Below are 16,141 nucleotides of genomic sequence, written 5' to 3'. Positions count from 1 at the left end.
AGCTCGTGTAGTATGTTTATTTACATTGTGTCATGTAATGTAAACACCACAACTTCAAAACAGACAGCTAATCATGTAGTGTGAACTGCACAGTAATCTGCCGACGTCTAAAGTCGTGTAGTGTGAACTAAGTTTAACCTAACACTCTACTCTAATAATCTAATGAGAGTTAGTTGACATGCATTTTCAAAGTTACTTATAGTTAGTAAAATATCTAAAGTGGACTATCGTAAAAAAAATATAACCAAAAACATTTAAGAAAACCTTCAAATAGTTTTTCCATATTTTCCACCCTGACAGCTAAATAATTACATCCAGGTACACAACATATTGAATGGACACTACTAATAATCAAGGGATTGTTTTTGTTTTGCATCAAATTACATGTGCCGTCTTTTTGTACTAAATTTTATGTTTGCGTCCGTGGCATTACTCTCGCAGGCCTATATCCCTACTCTGACGGCGGTCGTTCAGTTCCCTGTGCACAGACCTGAACATCCGCAAAGTGAATCATTAGTGCTTGAAGACTGTCAATCATGGAGGTTTAGGTGGGGGCAAGGAAGGAAACTGTGATTAGCTTTGGGGGGTGCAGGAAGGGTGGCTGTCTGCTCCCATCAGGAGTTGTGTGTGAAGAGGAGACTCATCATGACAGCTGGGAACAGCCTCACACCTGGCTTTGATCCAAACCCAGATCAAACCTGCTCCCCTTCCCACGGGCATTAAGCAATGGATGTGCTTAACACCTTTTCTGGATGCTAAACACACACACATACCTTAAATTAAAAAATACAGCGGACAACAGGTTGAAAAGTAGGGCTGTTAAAAAGAACGCTAATTGGAAAAAAATAATAAGTTGTGTGGTTGTGATAAATTTTGGTGATAGAAGAACTTGTCATTAATTTTTATTTTTATCTATTTAATTGATTGACTAATGAATATACATATATGGCATTTTCCACATGCAGAGTACCATTTTTAAAAAAAACAAATAATCAATTAAAGGAGGTTCTAAATAAAACTTTTTGGGATATTAACATTTTTTCCATTTTTAGCAATAAACAAGAGGTTGACCTATATTTTATTAATTTAAAACAAGCTACTTCCACATGCTAGGTTGTTTTTTAGATAATACTTCATCAAACATTTCTAAGAGATCCTACAGCAACATAAAAAAAAAAAAAAAAATTAAAAAATGAATGAATCAACTGTAGAACACAAAATGCACTGCGTTTGGTGGAATTGTGCCACATACTGCACACATGCATAGCAAATGAGCAGAAAGTAAACTATGCATGTACTTAAGTAAGGCAAGAATACAATTAGGTGCATTCATAACACAAATGTTTCTATAATGCAGTGAAACCCTCTCTGAGAAAAAGAACCAAAGACAATATTTTTAGGCCTCTCACAACACAAACAGACATGTACACAAACACAGCTTTAATAAGACGTTTAGCTGTTGTGGCCTGGGGGACAATGTGGTTGGTCAATATTGTCTTTGTGAATTGGTGAGCTGACCCCACTGAATGAATACCAATATTTTCCCAATTTCTGTTTTAAATGATACTTCAAAGTCCCGTGGGGCTGGAAAACTCAGGGTTAGCCAAGAAGATGAGGATCAAAACATGAGACGTTTTCAATTTTTAAAAGATAAGTCCAAACTGGCTAAGCAGTCAGAAGCCTCAAAAGTTCAACCTCAAAAAGCTTTTCATGTTGTGTGTCCTGCAGAATGTGGGAGTTTATGTATAAATGTGTGTATGTGTGTGCCCTGTTTGTGTACAGGCAGAGCGGAGGTTATGGGCATAAGCTTGTGTGAGTTTGCGTGCACGTGTTTGGTTATCTCTATGAGCTAGCATGGGTGTCTAAAGAACTTCTGCGCATACTTTCCCTCATATTTCACTTTACAATCAGTTCACTTCCCGAGATGCACAGAGCAAGCTATAATCTCAAAGAAGCAGCATTAAACAGGCCTTACGACTCTCCACTGCCTTCAACATTTGCTCCTGAAATAGGATTTCAAATGTCAAGGAGGCAGTAAATAGTACGAAAGTCGAACTTTCAGTTAGCCCAGAATTCAATGCATGTTGAGACAGGGCTCCAGGGAAATAAACAGCTTAAGTATTTGGCAAGAACATTAACCCATACCTCTATTGATTGATGCCATTTTCATGAGCATTTTAAACAATGCCTGAAGTACTGACAGATGCTGACGTCCCCTTTTGAAACCAAAAGCCTTGTTTGTTTTTTGCTAAACTGTTGCCATTCTAGTGACCATAAAACTCTTGAGGTGTTAAAAGATAAAAGTCCAGACTCCTTAAAGGACTCAAGATGACTGAGTGTGAAACAATTCCAACACTAGACTAATGTCCAGTTTGGCAAACACTGCCGCCTAGCAGCTCGCCACAACGAAAACATAAATATCACCTCCAAATAAATGCATGTCATCACTATCAATTAGATAGAATTGTGCGGCCTCCTACTTGGCCTTTTTTTTTTTTTTAATTGCCGAACACCTGAAACATAAATAACAAGGGAGCTATTTCTTCATAATCATGATTATTTTACCATGAACACTTCCAGATAAATCAATAATTGCAGTAATACATTACAGAAAAAGCCTCCAAATGGGTACGGTAACATTCATATTCATATTTACTGTAAAACTATGTTTTACAAACATATAAACATATAAACTCCACTTCCAGAACAAAAATGTACAGATAATGTACTCACCCCCTTGTCATCCAAGATGTTTGTGTCTTTCTTTCTTCAGTTGTAAAGAAATTATGTTTTTTGAGGAAAACATTTAGAATTTTTCTCCATATAATGGACTGGTATGGTGCCCCGAGTTTGAACTTCCAAAATGCAGTTTAAATGCGGCTTCAAACGCGGTTCCCAAATGCGGTTGTAAATGATCCCAGCTGAGGAAGAAGGGTCTTATCTAGCGAAACGCTATTTTCATTCAAAAAATACATTTGAAATACTTTTTAATCTCAACTTGTCTTGCTCTGCCTGAACTTTGTGTATTCTGATTTAAAACAGTTAGGGTACGTTAAAAAACTCCAATCATAATTTCTCCCTTAACTTCAAAAATCATTTCAAAATCATCCTACATCACTGCAGAAGTACTGACCCAAAGTGAACATGCAAAGAAGATCAAACACCCTTAACAAAAAAGGTAAAACAGCGATACAGGACGATTTTAAAGTTGAGGGAGAACATGAGATGGGAGTCTTTTGACATACCCTAACTGTCATGAACCTGAAAAAAGTATATCAATTGTATTATTTTTATGAAAATAACCGATCGTTTCGCTAGATAGGACCCTTCTTCCTTGACTGGGATCCTTTACAACCGCATTTGGGATCGTTTGAAGCCGCATTTAAACTGCATTTTGGAAGTTCAAACTCAGGGCGCCACACCAGTCCATTATATGGAGAAAAATCCTGAAATGCTTTCCTCAAAAAACATAATTTATTTACGACTGAAGAAAGAAAGACATGAACATCTTGGAAGACAAGGGGGTGAGTACATTATCTGTAAATTTCTGTTCTGGAAGTGGACTTCTCCTTTAATTCCAATTAATCTGGCAACAATATACTCTCGGGAGTTAATAGTAAATCGCAATATTATTCAGTTTAAAGACTGTACAGAAATACGGGACAAATATCTAATTGCACAGACCACAGTAGACTATCTGATAAAACTATGTAATGCAATAAAAGTAACTAAGATTGCTTTTTAATGCCATACATAATCTTGCTTCAATTAGGGATTGTCGGAGATTATATAAAGAAGAGAATTTACATACACACTGTGGTTATTTGCGAAGTTGTTTGTGAAGTCACAATGAGCAGTAATAAAAACTGCTCGCTGTTGCTCCATGCCTGCCATAAATTCAGTTGCAGTGCTGAAATCAAAGAAAAAATCTCTTTATAGGCTTACGAGTTTGCTATTGGCTTACATTTTATATTCTGTCTCTCCATCTCCCAGAAGGCCTTTCCCCCCAATTTAATAGTCTTAAAACTACAAAATCCTCAGCTATAGTCTATTTCATTTCAGCTCAGTCTTGTTTTCATTAAAACGCTGGCTGTCATAATGTCACCAAAGTCAATATGCCCATGAGTTTTACTGCCACAACATGGCACACAATCAGCACAGATCCTGATTCCAGGCCCAGACCATCAAACTGCTTTAATGTCTTTGATTGAAATAAGCAGTGGACACAGACTCTCGACAGTGCTGTGTACAGAGTTCCATTCATTATGAGTCAAATTAGTTTAAAAGCCTTTAAAAAGATCTAAATTGCAGCTAACATTTATAGCGGCATTACATGCACACTATATACAACTTTATTTGCATTCCTGATAGTTTTACAGTAGGTGAGCTTGGGTTTCAGCCTTTAGTTCTGCATCAGAGCTGCCACTGTCATAAAACTGAGTCTGCATATTGTTTCTTGTTGACTGTGCATAAGTATCAAAGCGTAACAGAACTTCAATGACTTTACAATATCAAGGTGGCTATAGAGAAACAGATTAAACAGATGCAGGAAAAGCAAGACCAATCACAATGCAATATGCAAATAAGTGCAAGACAACATCATAATTCAGGGCTCGACAATAAGAACTGCCTAATGGTCCAGGGCCAGCGTGAAAGACATTCGTGACAGCTGACACATTTGTCACTGGCCAAAATGTGGGCTACAGCTGATTGGGCTACAGCTGCATCCTCACGAAAGATTGTTATTTGCACATTTTTAAGAGTTTTTTAAGAGGGCACATATTCAAAACAAACAAAGAAACAAAGGAGTAGTTTGAATACTCCATGATTGAGTGTGGAATCATGGGAGTTGTAGTTTTCATCCCCACAGCCGATGCAATTCATCGGGACTCAGGCAAAAATCATGCTCATGGATGCGCTAAAGCATGGTGGGATTGAAAGTTGTGGAAGCGAAATAAGGATGCTGGAGCGATTGCTAATGAAGGACGAGTGTGATATATGGCTCAAAAGCAATGACACGGTCCGTTACGCTAGTTACAATTGCTTATTTCTCTGGATTTAAACATTCTTCAAAACAATTGGAATAATGTAAGTACACAAGTCAGGAAAATATATAACACTGTTCTAGTTGTTTTTTGGATATTTTAATAAAAACAACAAAAAAAAAATCGCACATATTGTGTCTTTAAGCAGTTAAGAAAGAAATCGGATGTGTGTCAGTATATTGGATTCGTGCATATCGTCTTAAAGTGAGAATTTAAAATTGAGAAATTTAAATTTAAATTTAAAAACAACAATAACAATTTTAAACTATTTTGAATTTTTGTGGCAGGACCAGTGAAAATGTTGGCAGGGCAAGAACCACTGACCCGAGTGGGCCAGTAGAAAGTCACTGAGCCCTGTAATTTTAGCTTTACTGAATGCAATCAATCAATTAATACTTCTGTGTGACTCAAGAGGAGATTTTTCAAACTTTAATCTTACTTTCTATTGATTAAATAAAAAATACTTTATATATATATATATATATATATGAGGCTCTAGATTTCGCAGATAACTGGGGAGAAGAAAGAGAAGAATTTGACGAAGTGTGAAAGTTAGCACTAATCAGCTGAAATCCCATTTTAACCTCAAATATGTCATGCTGTCACTAGATCAATGTCATCTGTACCTGCTAATCTCAGAGAGGCTGAGTTGTAGATGGCGTCGTCCCGTAGCTCTCTCACATTCACCTTCACGCTTGAGACGGCATCCGGCCACACCCCATCTGACACACGCACCTGAAAGTCGTAACTCCCAGGAGGGGCGTTTTCCTTTATGATGAGGAACCCTGTCCGCTTGTTCAGGATAAAATAACTGTGGGTAGAAAAAAATAGGATAAAAACATTGATTGTCTGATTGGATACCTCTTTTTTAATGTATTTTAGGTAACACTTTAAAATACAGATCCATCATTAGTGAATAACTACACAGGAACAAATGACTAATGCACTATTAACATTCTAGTAACTACTATTAACTAATAAGAAACTCTGATTAACGAATCAGTAAGTAATAGTGCTCAGTTGAACATGGTAGTTCACTATTAGCTAATCAGTAACTACTATTTTTTCATATCTCCCAGAGAACTACTAAGAACTACTATATACATGTCGATAATTAATATAAAAAATTCTAAAATGAAGATCATGGTAACCCACTAGTAATGACTCAGGTATTACCAAATACTTCAGAAGGAATTACTAATTATTTGGATCCATATTCAAAAGTGAAGATCAAGATATATGCATATTCAAAACACACATTCAATGCATGACTGTGGCACGTTTTTTATTACGTTGGTACAGGCACGTATTGCTGCGTTTTTATTACACTGCTAGAGGTATGTATTGCGGCTGTTCAGAATTCAAATATCCGGGGAGTGTCATTAAAGGTTAATGCTCTATCATGTTGGAAATAAACCTAATCGATAGTGTTAACAAATGCAAAATTGATATAAAAACACATTTGTTGAGGCAGCCATGCTATTTTAAATTCCTTAACAGAGCTGTTTTGTTGAACCGTAGTTTCACAGGGTTCATACCGGAGTTCTTCATCACTCAAGTGCAATGCCGTATCGTGTGAGCTACCGAGTAAACCTACTTTTAGAAATAGAAAACTCATGCGTATGAAGCTGTACATGTGACGACAATGTTCAAAAGTATCAGTTTTCAAATGGCGCAGGATGTTAAAATTGTTTTGAAGTCATAACATAATATTCTGCTATTGTTATTGTGTGAAAAGTAGGCTTTACTAATCAAAACTCTGTGTAAATCATACTTTTTGGTGAAAAGGAATAAAAGTTGTCAGAGTTTTACTGTTCATTTCAACTATAAACTGCAGTGATTTGTACATATATGTACGTTTTTTCAGTTTTGCAAAAATGTATATAGGGGCATGTATTTCCAATGAGCCTATGTTGCTATATATAACTTTAAAACCTTGCAAAAGCCAATGGTCAATAAATAAACAATAAAAAAGGAAGTGTAAAATGAACAGAACAACAAACACACAATTCAGTGTCATTTCACACAGTAGCTAGAGTGAATGCATTTTAAATAAACTGTTAGAGTGGAAGCTTAGAGATGATTCTGGGTTATGAATAGGAAAAACTTGGGAATAAAGAATATTAGAGTGCGAATCCTCGGTTTTTGAGTGTTTCCTCTTTTAGCATACTGCAACAAACTGAAGAGCAGATGAATTACACTGAAATATAGATTTCACTGAACTCAAAATAAACCAGCCTGAACTTAACAACTACTAAAATTGAAAAGCACAACTTTACATAAATTTTTGTACAGTTTACATAAATAAGCTTGCTGAATGTAAACATGCACAGAAAATCTATAGAAAGGCTGGAAGCAGACAAATTGCAGTTTGAAGTTAAACAAATTAAGCCTTAATGAATTCATTTTTGTTTTCTAATGGAGTAAAAATTATGATCTATTTTTTCTTTTTTCCTCTTTCTCAAAGACACAAGGGTTCTCACATTATGTTACATGTGCTGAAGATTTTGAGGGAGCAAGAGCTCAGGCGCCTATGTGCTCAAGACATCTCAAGGCTGGCCCTGTCAGGATCGTCTTATCATTGTATATGCCTCTCCAGTAAAGTGCACAACATCAATAGAGAAGAGCGAAAGAGGAAGAGAGATGCTGGGATGTGAGAAGAAAGGGTTAGACATTGTTCTCAAAGATCCCTTGACCCCTTTAAATAACACAAAGGATGCAGGAAAAATGTGTAAGGTGCTGGGAGATGTGTATAAACAAGTGAACAATGTGGAGAGGATGATGCAATGATGTGGACAGAAAGGAAAAGGATGTAGAAAGAAAGTGAAATAGAAGAAGAAAAACAGAAGAAGGTCTCACTTAGGAACATGTCCCTCGAAGGCATACGTCTTGTTATCCCAGTCATCTGGATCTGGTGAATAAACCTTCCCCAGCACATTGGTTGGCATTCTCCCTGCCATTACAAAAATAAAAATCCTGTGTCAAAACATTGCATGTGCATCAAGTTTAGCATACAGCATGTGACAACTGCAAGCTGAAATATAGTATATACTGTAGAATTTTGTAGTCCATTTTACAATTCCTTATCACTTCTACAAATTACTTTAGACATTTTAAAGGTCCTTACAGCATACAACACCACATTAAACAAAACCCCACTAAGACACTGACCAAGCAAACAAACATAATACGCAATAGGATAAAAATGACAAACGATTTCCACATTTTTCCCACTATCATCTTTAGAAATCCTGCTTTCATTCTCCTGCTCTCTGTGCATGCACAAACACACTGTACAAACACACATTCGCACACAGACAGAAGCATAAATCTGTACAGAAACATGATGTCAAGCCTGCCTTCTAATCCTTTTTTTCAATAAAATAGTCTCACAATCAAAAAGTTACATGACATTTCTCAGAAGCAATAAGTAACATTGCTGTTTTTGAAGCAGGTAAACTTACAACTGTTAAACACTCTCTTAAACTGTTAACCACAACCTTTTCAAAAATGCCAGTAAATTTGTTCTGGCAATTTACCAGTATGAGAAGTTGTAACATTACCATTTGTATGACCACATATGAGTTCAGAATGTGCTGATGTAAGACGTCTACTCTAACATCTAACAACCAATCGTAACATTCTGACGCAGACGACGAATTTACTCCACACTGTGTAGTTTGATTTGAAGGCGTCTAATATGATGTCTCTGGGCCAAAAGCAGCAGCATGAATATAAAAGTTGAAAAACAAATGAAAACATCAATAAAAATACTGGCCGTGAATAGCCCTCCATGTTTACAAAAGTTGTCACGGTATTTACCCGTGTTTTGTAACTGATGTGTGAACGGTGCTTTACCGGTAAAAAGACATAGCATCATTGTCTGTGTGAACAGTGCATTTTTGTATTTATCGATAAAGTCCGATATTTTATGGCAATTTACTGGTATTACTGTGTGAAAGAGGCTAATGGCTCAAGCCCCTGTTACTAACCTTAAAATGACACTTTGGAATTATCAGCAGGGTCTCAACCTATCAACCTCTAGCAACAGATCAGAACAACGTCTTGAGGTATGGAACCATGGCATAAGCAGGATAACTGGTAGGCTATATGTAAGGATTCAGTGCTAAATAAATGCAAATATTCTTTGCATATACCATAACTTGAAGGGTAACTCAGCTGATTTACTTTAAAGTAGTGGTTCTCAAACTGGGGTACACGTACCCCTGGGGGTACGTGAGGTGAAGGAGGGGGTACGCAAACAAAATGTTGAGCTTTGCCATTCGTTAAATTCTACCCCAATTTAAAGCAACATTAAACCGGAGCATGTATTTCTGACTAACAAAATACCGCTTTTAGTATATAAGAGGAAAAATGGGGTGTCGTAAACGGTCAAATTATATCAAATTACCTCATCTTTAGCGCTCAAAACTGACTGCATCCACACCAGCAGCGTGCGTATGACAGGACGCCGCAAAGTATGCTGCTTTAGCAAATCACGCTGCTGTAAATTGTATCTTTAATGTAGATTTGTAGCACTTAATAGCATGAAGAACAAATATTGACACAGACTGTAAATAGGGATCGATTTAAGAAACTCTTTGATTCAGAAACACGCCCTGTGCGAGTTGTTGTTTTTCATGTTTACAGTACGAGCAAGAACCAAGTGATTGCAAATGTTGATTTTATATAACATTTCAACAAAAAAGGTAATATTAATTGAACATTTTACATTTTAGATGTAGCCTACATTTTAAACACAATACTATCAATATTTTTGGTTATATTTTACAGCAAAAAAATAAATCCAATGAATAACCCATTCATAACTACAGCCACTTCCTTATTGAATGAATGAAAGACGTGACGCCTCGCTCATTAAGTCAGTGACTTGCCACCACCTACTGCTGATTTTAGTGTAAACCTACAAGTATCATTTAATTTTGCCATAATGTATTGCTTTCTTTAGTATATTAATAATACACTTAATAGAATGTTAAGAATATGACATACAACATACATACAATTAATTAATAAAAATAAATAAATTAATAAATTAAAATCTAAAACAAAAAAACCCCCAAAAAAACTTCAACTCTAGCCTATATAGGTTAAAAAAAGCACCTGTAAATCAATTTAAGGGTTTAAGGGGGCAAAATATATATGCCCAGGGGGTACACTACTGTAAAAGGTTTGAGAACCACTGCTTTATAGTAAGTAACGGCCTAATAGATGATCATGATTCTAGAAAAAAAAAAAAAAAAACTTTGAAACAAAAACCCACACTATAGCTAAATTGCAACACTTGTGTAAAGCTCATTCATTCATTCATTCATTTATTCATTTATTTATTCTCACAAAATTGCAATTAAAATGGAAAATAATACCAGCTCACACTCTGAAATTTATCATAGCAACAAGTCTGGCAAGAAAATATTTACAATTTGAATCACTCAGCATGCCAAAGTCACACAGGATTATGACTGCCTACTGACACTATGCTGACTGAATTGTATCAAATTTAGCCATTTTCAGAAAAAAACATTCAATCTCTATTTTCTTCCACAATTTTCAACATAGCAGGAGAAGCATATTATTATTATTATTATCATCATCATCATCATCGGGGGGGTGATTTTCAGGGGGCTATGGGGTCTATGCATCCCTGCCTCTGCTGATTTTTTTTTATTCCCGGTGGAAATAAAAACATCCTGCGACCCGCTCCTAACTCCCGATTTAAATCAAACAATTCATGATATGCGCTTTGACATCCCGTTCTGAATCAAATGATTCGCGGAGCGAATTTGACACAGTGAATCAATTTGCGATGCAGTAGTTTACTGGTTTGGAGTTTCCAAAAGCTTAGTTGATACTGTGTTCTTTGCTCACTTTCTCTATATTACTTATTCATTGTTTGAAATGAAATCATTACAATTAATAGGCCTGCCTAACTTACAACATTTTATTAAATTGTGATCACGTTAGACACAGTTTCTGTCGCATTAAAAACATTTCATGACATGACACTCATTATCTGGTACTTGCCTAAAAAGACGGGTATTTAATGTGCGTTGTTAACAGATTACACTAACATTAGATTACTTAGGCTATAGCCTTAATGGAGTTGGGGTAACCTCCGCCTATGGAGAGAGAAAAAAAGCCTTTAAAGGAATCTCCCCCTCTGCTTTTTTCACAAATTGCACCCTCATTGTTATTATGAAAATTTTAAAATATAGACCCCTCATAGATAAACTACTCCACACTGTCTAAACAAATAAAGACATAAATAATGCCAAAACTACAATAGCTGTCACTTTATACATTATTAACCCCTAAAAGGTATATATTAGTACCTTAAAGGCACATGTTAGTATCTTAATGATACATAATTGGTACTTTTTGAAAGTGTACCTTTTTTCCCCCTCTCTCTCTCTCTGAGAATGCAAATGACTTTCAATAGAGCCTGTAAGAAACTTTCCAGACTTTTCAACCTTCTCCCTTAGTGGTTCTCTAAATTTTCAGGCAGTTAAAAACGTCTCCTGTCCATTGCAAAACGTTTGAAACAGACAAGCTGCATTTATCAAGTTCTCTAAAGTGCTTATCATCAGAAAATTGACTTTGAGGTCAAAAAGAATAATACAGTACATTGCCTATTATATCGCTTTAACAGGTTGGCACTCTCTTTTGTTGCGTACGGACCAAAATTAAGACAAAGCTATGTATTCTACCGTTCAAAGTCTGGGGTCGTTTGTATATGAAATACATTTATAATGTTACATTTTTTTTTTTTTTTTTTCAAATAATGTTGTTAAATTGAAAATATCTTATTTATAAAAATCTTTTTCATTTGAGAATCCTGAAAGAAACGTATAATAGTTCCAAATACTTTAAATTAATCAGCACAAATGTTTTCAACACTGATAATAAGAAATGCTGCTTTAGCCCCAGATCAGTGTATTACAGTGATTTCTGAAGGACAATGTGACACTGAAGACTGGAGTAACACATTTAATTACAATAAATTACTTTGATTATAACTAAAATAGTTATTTTAAAATCAAATGATATTTTTTATATATATAATATATTTATATATATATATAAATATATTTTTTTATTTTTACAGATTTCTGAATCAAACAAATGCTGCCTTGGTGATCCTGTAAGAGACTTTCAAAAACATTACTGACCCCAAAGTTTTGAACAGTAGTGTATTAAATGTGTAAATAACCCAGGAAATATGGTATTTCTCCACCACATCACTTCACAAATCAAACAATTCAAACAACCTTGTCAATGAAGAAACTACTGATTTAACATTTAACAGACAACCCAGATGTCAAATTATATAGTACATTTAAATTAATTTTATCAGCCTATTTAATTAATTAACATTATTTAACCATTACTGTTGCTTTCATCTGCCAGTACATACTTTTAATGTTGGAGCCATTACCTCTGTGACAGTTGATGAACACCTTCTTCTGTCCCGCTACGTGGGCGTGGTCATTCTCATCGCCAATGGTGATAGTGAGCGTGTTCGTGACGGTCTTCGGTGGACTGCCGCTATCGGTCATGATGACAGGTAGTAGAAACTCTTTCTGTCTCTCTCTGTCGAAGGCTCTCAGTGCGGTGATGGTGGCCGTGTCATTCCCATTATCCTGCAGGTGGAAATCATTGCTGTAACGATACTCCAGAGGCACAGAGAAGGAAAAAGGTGAGCCATTCTCCTCTGAATCCCGGTCCACGGCTCTCAATAACGTGGAGCTCTGGTTAAGCCGCACAACCTGTGGGCCCAAAACGTTCTCCCACACTATTGGTGCATACGCAGCCTCAAACTCAGGGCCGTTGTCGTTGACATCCAGCAAAGCCATCTGGATAGTAGCGGTGCCAGTCAACGGCGGCGTGCCGTGGTCCGTCGCAAGTATAACCAAGTGATGCTGTGCGACCTTTTCCCGATCCAACTCGCTAGCCACAGTGACCAACCCCGACTGGTCCACAGAAAACAGATGGTATGGATCCGACTCTGGAGCAATGCTGTAAGTGATCTCACGATTCAAACCCGAGTCCAAATCGCTGGCAGCCACACTCGCCACGCTAGTTCCTGGAACGACATCCTCTCGTACGGCGGGAAGCTGTAGAAAGTGAGGGATGAAGACTGGCACGTGGTCGTTGCAGTCTTCGACTTCTAGTGTGCAGTGAAGCAGGCTGGAGTACTGCATATCCTCCACTTTGATGGTGAGGTTGAAGCGCTGCTCGCCCGGTCTTTCGTAATCCAGATGCTTCTTGAGACGAAGGGTCCCGCGCTGCTCCTGCCGGTGGCTTACCATGTAAAACTTCTGTTCGGGATCACCAGCCACAACACTGAAGGTCAGCTGGCCATTCTCTCCAGCGTCCGCATCCTCTGCAGAAAGCTCTATGACTGGTGTGTTGGGCTCACTGCTCTCAGGGATGCGTATGGAGCACGAGCGGTCCAGGAAACGTGGGACGTGGTCGTTGACGTCAGTCACGTGTATAGTGGCGGTGGCCGTTCCTATCATACCTCCGCCATCTCGTGCTTCAACCACCAAGACGTACGAGTCGGTCTGCTCTCTGTCCAAGCCAGACATTGCCACTGAAACCGTCCCAGTGGCGGGATTGATGCTGAACACATCAGCTCCGCTGTTAGCTCCATTTAGGGCAGCATTGCCCACAATCCTATAGGCCAACACTGCGTTTTGTCCGACAGCTGCATCATCCAGATCAGTAGCTGTCATCTCCATAACGGAAGTGCCAGACGGGGAGTTCTCGGCTACGTCACCATGGCAACTGTCCGGGGCACAAGCGAAAATAGGAGCGTTGTCGTTTATGTCCCACACGTTGATAATGACGTCGGTGAATCCTGTTAATCCCTCGCCGCCCTCATCCGTTGCCAGGACCACAAATCGCCACACTGCCCGGGCCTCACGGTCTAATGTTCTTTGGGCATAAATCTTCCCTGTCACCTCGTCAATGATGAACTCGCTCTCAGCACCTTGACCATGAAGGGAATATCTCAAAGCCTCCTGGTCAGCATCCTTATCTGGGTCAGATGCTGTTACCTATGAAATCAAAGGGAATATATTAAAACACCATTCTGCAAACTCTAACATATCCATCCATCCATCCATCTATCTGTTTATCTAAAAGAAAGAAAGAAAGAAAGAAAGAAAAAACACTGAACTGAAAATTTTAAACTCCTTCTTGACTAAGGAAATTAAAAAGTTAAGAAGTAAGATTACTGCCAACAACTTTTGTATAAAAAGATTAAACATTCGGATTAAAAATTATCCTCTCACATCTTTGGACAAATAAAGTGATGTCACTCGCTGCAAATTTAGACTTTTAATGATTAACTTTTTTTGGACTTTAATAATTATGCAGGAACCACTAGAGACTCGATCAAAATGTTGAATGCATTCAGAAGAAGAAATCAATCACAGTTTGCACTATAATTAAGAAACACAAAACAGCTTGGCAAGGTAACATAAATGAGTGTTTGGGCAATTCCCAGTTAATTGTTATATTATTCATTTTCAAAAGGCCTATTAATGGAAGAAGAGTGTGGTAAATCACACATCCATGACCTGTTTGTGTTACATTTAGAGGAGCTTGTAATACTTTTATTTATTTATTTATTTTAATTAAGAAATAGGAGCTTGGGATGCACTGAAAAAAAATTCTGGGTCAAAAACAGAAACTGAAACTGCCTTTTAATATTTATAATTTTATTAACTAATATAAAATAATTTTGTAAGACGTTAATTTAACTCAATAATTGCTATGATACTGAATTAAAAAAAAAAAATAAAATAAAATAAATATATATATATATATATATATATACACAGACCAATAAAATAATCACACTTGTACTGGAAGTAAAACAATAAAATTGGACAGAAAATGATATTAAATGTCTTTTTTTTTCAGTTTTATGCAACAGAATGAGATATAACTCTTTTTTTTTTTTTTTTTTTTTTTGGCTAATTATCCAAATAATCTATAGTCCTACAAAGCTATTATTATCAGAGCATGTGAGCAGAGCATAGCTTCATGACAGAATAGCGTTATCTTACAGACATTGCCCAATACAGCAATAAACCAATTTGTTGTTTATATTGTAAAATTCTGACTATTCTTGCAATTCTGAAATTATATCTCACGATTCCGGTAAGAAAAATCAACTCATCCTTCTCTCTGTTCCCCTCAGCTCAGTATCATGAGTTTACATATCCAACACTTCTGGATTTTTTTATTTTTTATTTTTTTCCCTCAGAATTGACAAACATTCAGATTCTGACATCCAAAGGCACAACAATACATTTTCTCTCTTATTCAATGGATTTGAACTGTTTCACTCCACTTTTTACCAGTGTTTTTCTGCCACCACAATGTGCAAGTGATGCAGCTGTGACCTCAACTCCAAACTGGTCTATACTCAGGGATGCACATACGTTTTACAGCCTGGTTTTCATAAGAGTTCCTGGAGATTTGGTTTGGTCCTCACAATGCACATAGTGTGACCAATTAAATATAACTCTAAAAAAATAATTAATGTTAGTGATAATAATATCATTGCACTTTATTTAGTTTTATTTATTTTTTATTTTTTGGTATAAAATAATAAACAAAATAATACATTATGGTAATACTATTATATTGAAAATAAAAATACAATAATTTTATAGTAAACAGATGGTATGGATCCGACTCCGGAGCAATGCTGCAAGTGATCTCACGATTTAAACCGAGTCCAAATTGTTGGCAGCCACACTCGCCACGCTAGTTCCTGGAATGACATCCTCTCGTACGCCGGGAAGCTGTAGAAAGTTAGGGATGAAGACCGGCACGTGGTCGTTGCAGTCTTCGACCTCTAGTGTGCAGTGAAGCAGGCTGGAGTAAATAATTTAATATGAATTTAAATAATTTCGAACCTAAAATCAGCAAGCTTTTATCTTGGCGGGTTGCCGGCAAGTAGATATATGCTCTGCAGGGTTTAGTGCTGCTGAATGAAGAGCGTCAGTGAATGAAATGTCACATTTTTTCATCATGTTTTGAAAACGGCAGCGAATAGC

The 16,141-nt window shown here is 36.8% G+C and overlaps 1 protein-coding gene across 1 annotated transcript in view; it reads right to left on the bottom strand.

Moving 5' to 3' along the window:
• The window catches only part of si:ch211-186j3.6 (neural-cadherin), a 291,090-nt gene that overhangs the window by 81,095 nt on the left and 193,854 nt on the right, over nt 1-16,141 (bottom strand). Inside the window, exons 18-20 of the mRNA XM_051115680.1 lie at nt 12,502-14,125; nt 7,905-7,998; nt 5,672-5,856 (exon numbers count right to left, since the gene is read on the bottom strand). Coding sequence (XP_050971637.1) covers nt 5,672-5,856; nt 7,905-7,998; nt 12,502-14,125 — 1,903 coding nt within the window. The remainder of the gene's footprint in view (nt 1-5,671; nt 5,857-7,904; nt 7,999-12,501; nt 14,126-16,141) is intronic.

The sequence above is a fragment of the Labeo rohita genome, chromosome 7 (assembly GCF_022985175.1).
Source record: "Labeo rohita strain BAU-BD-2019 chromosome 7, IGBB_LRoh.1.0, whole genome shotgun sequence".
Lineage (NCBI taxonomy): Eukaryota > Metazoa > Chordata > Actinopteri > Cypriniformes > Cyprinidae > Labeo > Labeo rohita.
This window is presented reverse-complemented; position numbering and strand designations above follow the sequence as displayed.